This window comes from Sordaria macrospora, chromosome 1 (assembly GCF_033870435.1).
Source record: "Sordaria macrospora chromosome 1, complete sequence".
Lineage (NCBI taxonomy): Eukaryota > Fungi > Ascomycota > Sordariomycetes > Sordariales > Sordariaceae > Sordaria > Sordaria macrospora.
This window is the reverse complement of record NC_089371.1, coordinates 758184-770029: the sequence shown is the minus strand read 5'-3', so window position 1 is coordinate 770029 and position 11846 is coordinate 758184. Positions and strand designations below refer to the sequence as shown.

At 51.8% G+C, this 11846-nt stretch overlaps 1 protein-coding gene across 1 annotated transcript; it reads left to right on the top strand.

Moving 5' to 3' along the window:
* The first annotated feature begins 6321 nt into the window (after positions 1 to 6321).
* SMAC4_05222 (uncharacterized protein) lies at positions 6322 to 10505 on the top strand. Its single transcript, XM_003346975.2, has 2 exons — positions 6322 to 9490; positions 9561 to 10505. Exons 1-2 carry the CDS (start codon positions 8051 to 8053, stop codon positions 9795 to 9797), a joined length of 1677 nt encoding a protein of 558 aa, XP_003347023.2. The 5' UTR covers positions 6322 to 8050; the 3' UTR covers positions 9798 to 10505.
* The last annotated feature ends 1341 nt before the right edge of the window (positions 10506 to 11846 follow it).

Here is an 11846-nt window from a genome sequence, read left to right as displayed (position 1 = left end):
TGTCTAGGTCTGGTCAGTAGAGATAGAGTTTTTGTTTTCTCGAAGGGGATTATTATGAGACATGTGTTCAGCCAATCCCACCTCGTATCGTCATCTTCATCGCCATCAAGAGGTTTGGAGTACTTTCCGAACTGAACGAGATGTGCCAGCCGAAGAGTCCTACGAGTCTCTGCCTCCGATTCTTTGTGAAGAAGTCAATGCTCTAGACCTTTCGGAGCCTCCGAGCCACGTCGGAGCTACGTTGTTAGCAAGTCCCGGATGGGCATAGACTCTTGGTGAAGCATGCCGTTGAGAACAAAGGCGCATAAAGACCAGCCACCGACGATTTCTTGGAGATGGCAGTGTAGGGAGAAGAGGGCGGATTGGTCAAGAAGCGGTTAAGATTAAGCTTTGGGCCATGATTGATCGACGCATGGGTCTCGCGGTCGGCATCTTTGGGGGATAGCCTGATCGATAGTGTTGAAGGGAAAGGCGCTGAAGATGGAGTCGATGAAGAGGCTGAGTGAGTGAGATTCAGGTCAGGTCCCGGCGGAGCATCATTGTGATAAGAACTTGACGGCGCGTGGCTGGATGAGAACTGCTCCTTCCACTGCCGTACCATGAACTGTGGTGGACCTTGTCGTTTTCTAATTTTAACGGCGTGACGACGGTAGTGAATTCCATGTGTCGTTTATTCCTTTCTGTTCAAATGACAGGCACGCATGACTGCCTTGGTTTTTGCAGTCTGCGGGCTTCAATTTGGCATTTTGGCAGGTGCCGGTGATCTGGGTGAAGGAAGGACGAGTTCGGGAAGGCGCCTCCCGTCGCCCATGCCGACAGTTTGTGTTCATGTACCCCCCTATCAGATAAGGATACCGATAAGGGGTGTTTGGCCAGTGTCCCCGTTAGTGCAGTTCAAGGCCGTGGGCTTCGGGATCCACTCACCACCAACGTCCAGTCCACCGCACTTTTTGGATTCCGCAACACTCTGCTTCTCTCTCTCTTTCAACGTCACTCCATCCGACACTCAGTTCGAACTCTGTTTCGGTGGCCGCTCCGATTCATTCACCAATGGCATGTCGGTCAATTTTTGTTGCCGTTGTTGGCATTGTCGTCGTATCGTCTCCCAGCTGAATTTCCGGTATTGGTCCAGTTGCTCCAATATGACATGACACCCAACCCGTCGTGACGGATGCGATTCAAAGCGATGCCCCCATTCCACTCGGCAAATCAGTGTCATGCTCCAATCAGCAGTCATAGTACGAGAAGCCTATGAGCAGCCTTTGACCGAACGTCTTTTGGGGTTGTTGTGCAGGTACAAGTGCTAGACCTCTTGGTAGAGTCGCACACGGGGCATGATGGTACGCACATCTCGAACTTGACAGCTCCCAAATTTCTTCCGGTATTGGTGACACTGCTAACACCCGACGGTCTGGTGCAGGCGTCTTTCTCTCCGAGCTTCTCATCTTCTCTATCACCTTGCTGGCCACATCTCCCGCCTGCCCCTGGTGTCCGCTTCGTTCCGTCCAGCGAGACAGAAACGGACAGAAAAGACCCCCAAGTCTTGTGCCGTTACCGCCGTCATCGCCGCCGCCGCCGCCGCCGGCTTGAGAGGCTTCCGGTCGAGGCTTCCATGACTATTCCTTCCATGGCGACACCGTCAACCGGCACCGTCAACGCCCACCGGGCTTTCTCCCTTTGCTCATCTGCAACCCCTTTCTCTGCCTTGGACTTGACGTGCCTACATACTTGGTGCAATGTACAAAAAACGTTCCATGGCAGTGCGGCTCAACCCACACTGTCAAGTCTGTCGCACCCCCCCCGGGCTGCTGTCTTGCCCAAACCCCGAAAGCTTGCAGGCCATTATTGAGACTGTTCATTCCTTTTCCACACTTTGAATTTCGGTATCCTCCGGTCCATCGTATCAGGAAATTGCCCCTTTTCCCATAGCGCACATCTTCGTCATGTCGAAAAAGAAAAATGAGACTTGAGAGAGCGCTTTTGGGGGTTTGGGCGTGACCGTCGTCGACGGGATGGTCCTGCTGCCACATGCTGGCTAATCTCGTTGGCGCATCGTGGCTTGCTGCACCTTGCCTTGTCCAAGAACGCCCACAAGCAAGCCAGCAAGCCAGCTCCATGGGTCGTGGCCCTCCTTGGGAGCCCACGGTCCCTTCTCAACGCCTTGTCCTAGAGATGCGGCTTAACGATGATGACGCCACTGCGCCTATTCATATTTCACTGGCAGATGAATTCCCTCCGGCAGCCGAGAGAAGCTGCCTCAACATGGATATGGCATCTTTTGGCGGCAAGTCTTTGAGGGATCGGGTCCCTTACCCAGCACTACGACTCTGCCAGTCCAGCAGGTTCCAACAAAATTGAATCATCTCCTGTGTTGTCTCCTCCGTCAGCATGTTGCTTGGCTTGCAAACTTTGGAAACCCTTCGAGTGCTTCTCTCCAAACTTCATGTTCCCTTGCACAAGGGGGCATAATCGGGCTTCCATACGGTTGGTCCGGCCTCCCCATCCGCTTGCCCGACAATTGTTTGTTCGGCAGCAATCCCCTCGCGTTTGACGTTGTTCAAGATGGTGACAATCACGGGTCACGGCACCTTTACAATGACCTATCGACAGCCAAATGCTTGGCTTGACTGTTATCGTGGGCAGTGCTGCTTGACGGCCACCTTGTACCGTATGCGCAGTGGCCATCACAGTAGATGGAGGCGGTCCTGGTGCATCACCGTTTACCACCTATCCGGAGCGTACTGTGTAGGATCACCAGGGGTTCCCAAAATTACACCAGGGGCGCCTATCTATGAAGCATGTCTGAGCAAGACGGTGGACAGCAATCCGTCCCTACTGTGTGTCACTTCGCAAAAATAACTCTGGGAGCAAGCACACCCGCCTGGGGGTCGATTCCCGCGAGGTTCCAGCTATCGGAGTGATATGCTGTGCAATGTTGAAGGACGGCTGCATCGAGGGCAACAATGGTTGCAATTTGCGTAACCTGGCATTCTGATCCCCAGCACTGGAACCTACCAGGTACTCCGCATGTCATAGCTCCTCGCCGGAACCTTGTTTGCTGTGCTCCCCTGGCACTACCTGCTCCCAGCGTCTGGCTATGATTCGACCTTGTACGCCCAGCTTCAACCCAGCTTTTTGTGGTACAAGCGTGACACAAAAAAGAAAAGAAGGCTCGGATATTGTGTCGACGCCCTACGGCTGGGAAAGGGATTATCCCAATATTGACGCGCCGCGACCAGTGAAGCAAAGTTGCCGAGAGAGACTCGCACGCTTCGTTGTTGGAGAGGACCACCTAGGAACGTCTGAAAGGATTACATGTACAGGCGATGACTGGTCATTAGTCTCCGTTCTCGTCAAAAATTTCCCAATTCAGAAAGGACTCGTGTCTTGTCGCCCAATGATACGCTGGCCTTGCTCCTCTCAATCCATCCTTTCACCGATCCGGCCATCTGTCAGGCGTAACCATTCCGTCAGAGTGCGCATTACAAAATCGACGTTTAATGCCCACTTGGGGCACAAAAAGAACTTTTATTTATCATTCCGCGCTCCGTGGAGACAGGCTACGGAATCCAGAACGGGTCGTGTCATATGGGGTACCCCGTGCTCCCTTCATACACACCCACTTCATCTTACTGGGCCCTTTGGTTCTGCGGGGGATGGTTATCAAGCTTGAGTAACATCCACCGACATTTGGGGCTGCTTGTCCGTCCCGGGACTCTGTATAGCCCCTGCATTGTGGAAGCAAGCCCGCAGGCACTTTCTGTCAACGATCACCTTAATTCCTAAACCTGCCAGGCTTCGCATCTGGGTCAGCATTCCCGATGTTCCTTCGACATTGGCATGGGCAATCCGACGGGTGTTCACCAGTTCGAACCGAACGCAAAGATGGTGCAAAAATGCCATGTTCTCTTCCCTATTTTGCGCAGGTCCTCTACAGCAAGAAGGGTTGTGCAAATGAAGTGCAGAGAAGGCTGCCCAGGTCTTTGCTTTTTCTGCGTTTCAATGGACTCATTGGGGGTGCTTCTTCTCTTGGCTCAAGATGTCACCCACCCCTCCTCCCTTGGAGCTGGTCCCATGCAGCGTGCAGAGAAACTAGTGGCACCAAACGCACCCGTCAACTGGATGCGATGGAAGAGGCTAGAGCAAAACAGGCTTTCAGGGGTGCTCCTTGATGCGATTCCGAGCCGTCAATGGCCGCTTCTTGGCCTTGTCACCCAATTCTCTGCTCTGTGAACGCGTCCTGCAATCTCCAACCTGGACTTCAGCTGAATACTTTCTATGCACCTTTGCGAGATGAGGTCGGCCGCCTGCCCTAGAGTTGGAACGTTCTCAATCAGTTAGCCATATTATCGTTCGTCCCGTCCCCTTGTCCGTGTCGGATACTATTGTAGGGGGATGGGGGACTACCGTATCTTGTGTTCTGGTCTCTCTGGACGTCTACGCGCACTGTTTACCAAGAAGCCCCTACCTACCAAGATTGCTCTTCGACGCTGCATCCGATTATTGCTCGGTCGTTTCTTGACCTTGACCTGATCTCCATCGTTCGTCATTTCCTTCAGTGGAAAGGTGGAATCGACCCCCTTCATTCGACCGGGCGATGATTTCGCTGAAGCTTGGACACTGCAGAGAGAGTGAATCTGACGGGATCACACCTCCATCTTAGTACCCCGATCGCCTGATTCGAGAAGTGGACGGGAGGCGCAACGAAGCGCCATGCCTGTAGGCGTGCAATGGCTGCACCACTCAGTGCCATTGCCGTAGTTAGGCTACGTTGAGATCAGCCACGTTTGGTTACTTAGCCTTCATGGCGCTTTTTCCACTACTTGCCTCGTGGGGAGCTAGGTCTTGGGCCAAAGTCCAGCGGTGGCCACGCGATTCAAACTATGCACGGCTTGTAGAATTCGAAATGAGAGTCTCCCTAGGCTTTGAACCGGACCTGTTTGCTGAACATTTCTTCTGCCAGGCCGGAGCATGAATAGACAAAGCCTGAACTGCCAGATACAACAGTGTCACGAGCGTTGGCGCTTTACAATGTTGGACACAAGAACATTTATGAGGAGCAGGTTACCGTTTGATCAAAAATTGACTTTCACGTTACTGGAAGCAATTTTAACCAAATCAAGCAGAGAGCCTATTTCATGTTCAAAGAACTGCCAAGCATGGGATTCATACGAGGACACCGGTGCCGGGGATTAAAATGGCAGGGGTACATGTCCCAGGATGGCGAACCGCCCAAACGGAGCGTTCTGTGGACCTCCCGTGCCGAGTGTCAGCATGCCCCGAGTTCTTTCCACATTCTGGACCGCGACCATAAGCTCCGCTCGCAGTTGTCTAGCCGCAAAGCTGAATCTGTCCTGGTCGTCCTGGTATGCTCGGGTTGGGTTGGTCCTGGTTCGCCGGCTCGCAGTACTTACTAGCTGGAGCCGGATGCAGTTCCTTTATTGTCACCACTCGCTTTCAATACGGGACTACGAGGCTATTTATCCGCTGGGACGTATTCGGATAACTGGATACATGTCATCGTGCACTTCTGTTCGCGAAGACATGTCAGCACTGAGCAATAACGGATTGACATCGAACCCTGCTGCACATCATGCTTCGCTGACATCTGTTGGAGAACGCTTAGAGGTCGTCTGTGGCAGTACTTCGTATGACAGGGACTGCACACTGTAGCCTTGCAGAAACGGAGAGTCCGGGCTAAACGGTTTCTGGCGTAGTTCTTGCTAGCACCACCAGGGCGGTTGTTGAACTGACGGCCCTTGATTGATACCTTTTTAGGTTTGTCAACCGTTATTCAGCCCAGATGTACCGAAGAGAAGAGGGCAAGACGGTCCACACATCTGTTCCAGGCACCAAGCGATATGCACCAGAGTCTACATTTGATAGTGTAGGGCAAGACAGGGGCGTGACCCGACAAGAAGTCGATACCACCCTTGTTCCTACTAGAGCTTCCCAGGTTAGGGGGCATGCGGATACATCCCGGCGCCCTGGTGCATGGGCGGGTGGTGTTGACTCCCAGTGTGGGAGGCGGACCAAGCACCGAGGTTCTGGCCTCCGTCGGTCCTCGTCGGTTGTCTTTCGACTTCGGGCCATGATGGGTTGACTATAACCTTTTGTATTTCCTGAGTTCACCTCCAGCATTATTGCTTATCATTGAAAATTCAGAACTGGTGGAAAGACGACGACCTGTGACGCAAAACTGAGCAACTTGAGCAACTTTCGCCTACACGACGACGAACCCCCCCTACGGAGCTCATACCGCATCTATCACTTTCCTTTTCTTTCAAGGGAGCGGACAACTCGGTAGCCCGAGATCTTGAGCTCGGTCCCGTCATAAGAGTTCACGAAAAAGAAGTGTATGCCGGATCTGGGCTTCGTCACTGCACTTGGATCCGCGCCAAGTTGATTTGGCACTGCACCCCCGGTGTAAACGATAGGTCACGATCTCATGTACCGGTTCAGAATTACGCCGTACGCGCCTGCTTGACCTGAACGCCACTCCCACCGTTCCCTATCCAGGGACCCTCCACCCTGTAGGTACTCCGTACCAGACAACAGTCCAGCCTGGTTCCACATCCCGACTGTCTGTTTTTGCTCCCCAGATCTCTGGAGTCGCGGGAGAGACCATCGTCAGCAGGGTACACTCGACTCAGCTAGAGCATCAGTAACAAGATAACTGGCCTTCTTTCGCCACCGGCGCGCTAGTCTCCTTTCAAAAACCCTGAGAGCTTCTGCTACGGTCACTGCTGCCACCCTTCCCTCCGTTTTCCTCGAAGCAACCGCGTTAAGAAGCTTCTTCGCTCTGCCGTGGCGCCTGTCTTCTTGCTGAGGTGGACTACTAACCGCACATTGTACCTCACCACATGGGAGGGGCGCTGTTAACGTTGCGGCCACCGTCGAGAGTTGTCAAGTCTCCATAATCTCAGTTACCAGCATTTTGTCCCCTTATCAAACTTTGTTTGTCAGACTGCGACGACCATCACTAGCAACCTTGGAAGCCGAAAACTCTACAGCCACAAAATAATACAGCAACTACGACACACACAAGAGGTCACGCAGTGACAGTGGGACTTTCTGAAGAAGGTCGAGAAGAAAGTCCGATGGTGAGCGCGTCCAGCACTCTTTCACACCAACCTCGGAGATCGAAGGTTGAACAAGGATTGAACTCTCACAACCCGCGCTCTTTCAGCCTTCCCGCACTGGGGTAGCCAAGTTCAACCACAAGCCAAAGCAAAGGAGCCACCAAAAGCACCATACAAAGCGCCAGCCAGGGACGAGCTTCCAACCGAACTACCAGGTACTACTCACCGTCCGGCAGTCGTTCATTCGAAAAGAGACACATCTGTTCTCGGGCAAGGGGCAAGAAACGCCCGCGGCTGTTGCTTGATCCTGCCACACCTACATACCCTTGGCTAGACTTGGACAGGGTCCTTATTTGGATTCCGAGCCTCCCTACGGGGATACATGCGTGTGTGTGTGTCTGCTAGTGTATGCGTGTGTGTACACCTTTGGCACAAGCGCACATATAGTTCAGGCGAATGCCATCGACAGATCGACACTCCACATCTGCTACCTGAAACTGATCAAAGAGCGACCTCGAATCTCTTCTTCGTCCAAGTAAGCTTAATTAAGGCTCTCGGCAACCTTCGTTTCTTTGGCTGAAGCCACCATCTCTCCATCCGCTACAGACTCAGCGTTGTTGGCAACCTAAGCCCGGAGACATCTTCATCTGGCCGACGTCTTCCCCACGGACTAAGCTTTCGATAACCCTCAGTTCAAATCTCAACTTCTATCGAAAGGCAGATTTCCCTTTCACGCGCCCAAGACAGAAGCAGAAATTGCGAAAGGAATTTTTCTTCCGACAAACCTTTGGATGTGTCTCACCCGACGCCATCCGATAGATACAATTGTCACATCACAGGTTGAAGGACTGCTATAACTTGGTTCCGTCTACCAACCATAAGTCTACAACCGGCAACAGCGGGCTTTCTGTTTCCATCCGACGAAAACGATCAACTCCCGCGAAAAAAGGACGAACCGAAACGCGCGTATGGGTATCATGACCGATCATCAGGCTACCCTAGCACATCCTGAGAGCTTCTCCTCCAGAACGAGAAAGGTGACCACGAGTCTACCACCTTTCACTTTACCTGCTCTAGATATACCAAGTACGCGAAACCCTTATCGTGCTTTTCCCGTTCTGGGCAGCCCGAGTGACAGTGCTTTTGGGGATCACAACCGGCAGCGGTGGACTACCACTGCCCCCAAGGCAGCAGGTCTCACTTCGCCCTCCCCTTATCCTCCCCCCCTTACCCATTCCATTCCTCAGCCCTCCACAAATAGTCAAACCACAATCAGCATAACCACCACCACAAATAACAGTAATCTGACAACCACCTCAGGATCAGAGATAGCAGCTGAAGGGCTCAATCTATCATCGGGTATTAACAGCAGCGGGTCGCAATCCTCCCAGCAACATTATTACTCGAATCAACATATTGGATCGTGGCCGACGCCGGGGAGCTCATCACAATCCGCGTACACGTACTTGAGTCCAGATTCCAATCCCGGCTCAGGATCGCTCACCCAAACCTCTTATACTCACCGACCACAAGCCACCTTTGGTTCGATTCCATCATCTGTGACGAATTATTCAGGAGGGCGTACCACTTCTACGCCAACCAACGCGGAAACCGTGCCAGCTTCATCGTCTTACCAGGAACAGCATTCATTTCCGACATCAGTAGGATCGTCGGGGGGCCCTCTGGGATCATCGCACCCTTCACAAGCGTCGGGTCTTGCTCAACCAATGCTGAGCTCACAGAACCCGGCGGTAACGCAACCGCCAACGGCAGGGCATGGCTCTTCGTTGCCCTCTCTAGACTTTGGCAACTTCAGGGCATCAACGTCACAGAACAGCTACTATCCGTCTGCTACCCAGCAACAACCACAAAGCTCTACGCAAAGTAGTTACTATCCATCACCATCAACACCGCAGCAAGGCTCATACCCAGGTTTCCAAGGGACGGCACCCTCGCATATATCCCCAACTGGTTATTCACCATCGACATCCCAAGGGAATACGTCACGGGGATTGGGATCGATATCGAGCAGCGGCAGCAGCGGATCTGGGCTACAGTACGGCAGCAGACCTCAGCAATATGGTCTCCAGTCTCACCACCACTACTCGCTCAACGGGCACGGTCCTGTTATGAGCAACATGCACCAGCCCGGCGCACCGTTGGCCATGGTGGGCATGTCAAGCATACATTATGGCACCCACCATCCGATGACTCAGTACCATCGGTATGGGGCTAGCCATGAGCAACTGGGACCTCGTCAAGGGGACCGACCATACAAATGTGATCAGTGCACACAGGGCTTCAACAGGAACCATGACTTAAAGCGTCACAAGAGGATACATTTGGCAACGAAGCCCTATCCTTGTGGCAACTGTGAGAAGTCTTTTTCGAGGAAGGATGCGTTAAAGGTAGGTTGCTTAACCACCCCGTGTGACTATCACGAGCGAAATGCTAACGTTCCCTTTGCGTCACGTCCAGCGTCACAGACTAGTCAAGGGTTGCGGAAAGAATGACCAGGTCAACGGAAAGAATGACCAGACCAACGGAAAGAATGACCAGACCAACGGAAACAATGCCGGTGGCAAGCCGGGAGGAATGACGGGGCTAGACAACAACACAAGACCACCGGGCGACTACTCGCTAAGCTCCAGGACCTCCCCGATGGAGCGCTTCGACGAAAGCGATGATGCAGCAGTGTCGCGATTGGCAGTGTAAAAAAAGAAGGACCACTTCGAATTTGGGCTCGAATTTTCGCCTTGTCTTTTCTGGCTTTCGTTAGCTTTTGCCCTTCTCATGTGTGCTGTTTTATGGATCAATACTAGCGAATGGATCGGTATTTTGGATATAACGGCGGTACATCTCTCAACTTGGATATGGACGGGATAAATCGGGCGCTTGGACGGCTATACTTTTCTCATAACCTTCTTGTTTATGGATGTTTGCAGGCTTTTCTCATGGGCTTTTTCGGATATGGATATTTCAGGCGTAATATAAAGAGGAGGGAATGGACTGTTGCGATTCTACCAGGGGGTTTGCAAATGGTTTTTGCCGCTTCATCACAACATAACGGCTTTCCAGAGTCTGTTTTGCATTGCGTTTGCTTCTCTTCTTTTCTTCTTCTTCATTATCTTCTTTCCATTGGGATGGATGGCTTTTCACGGATTGACTTTTCAACAAGACATTGGAGAGGAGGACAAGGTCTTTCATATTACATAGGAGACGGAGGCGAAGAAAGGGGTGGATGGTCAAAGTCAAACCACGAGCGGGAGGTTTAGTTGACTTGTTAACAAGGAGTGCGTTTTTGTTTTGTTTTGTGCGTGTATCTGTATAATAAAACACCCACCCACCCAACCAACCCTCCGCGGATGGTATGGTGATTGATTGATTGATTGATTGATTCATTTTATATACCCTACTTGTTTTCACTTTACTATAATTGTTTCGGAGCTTACGACAAAAACGATGTTATTGAAACAACTAAGGGTTCTAACTTGAACCTCACGTAATAGGATTTGGATCGCAAAAATGTCCCATCAGGAGATGACGGTCAGTTCAGGTCAGGCGGCCAGGTTTGTTGTAGAAAGGAAGACCACACCCACGGCAGGCACAATACCATGGAACTTTTCATCATTACTCGAGTCGCTGAGGGAGCGCCCGTGATGCACACAAAAACATGTTGGGAACGGTCATTCTGCAAGAGGCAGGTTGCGGGTTAAATCACAGCAACAGATACCTAAGTAGGTACTCTCGGAGACTTTAGCGAGTTGCCAGCCGGAAGAGTGCTAGCGCTGGAAGAGATAGATACTGCCTTTTCTTCTTCTTCTTCTTTTTACTTTATTTTCTTTCATGCCTGCTACTTGCAAATCTATCTATCGACTGGGAAGAGAAGACAGCAGAGTCATATCTGACACGAATCAACAGTGGACCTATCGTAGCGACAGAATGAGCAACGAAAAGAGCAACGGAAAAAAGAGCTGAGTCAATGGATAAGGCGATAGCGTTGAAGAGCAACCGCCTGCCTGCTTGCCTACCTCCCTAACTTATCAGATCTTACAACAGTACCTCTGTCCGTAACAGGCTCTATCACTGAACTTGGGATCAAGGGGCGCTGCAAACCCGTTCGGGATATAGATCACTAGCACATCCATACATCTAGTCGTAGAACCCCAGGGACAATGAAGAAGACCTTACACTGCACCACCCTACCGAGAACAAACCCACAGTGGCTCATTTCCAGCAGCAAATGGCAAGGAGATCTTCACTAGCGAGCGTTCCGGCACCCAGTCTCGGGCGCGCCCAGTCCGGTGGGATAGATCCCACCTACATACCTGAACTAGTGTAAAGCCAGCCACAGCCGCACTCGCTACCACTTTTTGACAGAACACAGCGCACATCATATACCCTATCAATCAAGTCTTTACTTCCTCTCTAGGTAGCTCGAGTCCAGCTTCCATTTCCCGATTGTGGCAATAGGTAGGACCTCGACGGAAGCGTAGCGGCAGCGGCGGCCATGCCCGTTAAGCCAAGTCAAGTCAAGTCACGTCGAGACAGCCAGCCAGTCTTTCAGGTTCCAGGCTCACGGGTCGCGGTTCTGGCTCTGGATCTGTATCTAGAGTCACTTACGAGTTACGATGGGGACAACGTAATGTGTTATTGGTCTACACTAGTTAGCTTTGAAAGAACTGAAGTGACTGATTGATCCTGCGGTAATCCCAACCGAGTGGTCTAGAGTCAGAGTCTCCAACTCGAGATCTTCTCGAACTA

Excerpts from the sequence above, each read along its gene's own strand:
- SMAC4_05222 (XM_003346975.2), top strand. The coding sequence starts at position 8,051 with ATGGGTATCATGACCGATCATCAGGCTACCCTAGCACATCCTGAGAGC. Across the intron at positions 9,491-9,560 it reads CGAGGAAGGATGCGTTAAAG|CGTCACAGACTAGTCAAGGG; the intron begins GTAGGTTGCTTA and ends CGTCACGTCCAG.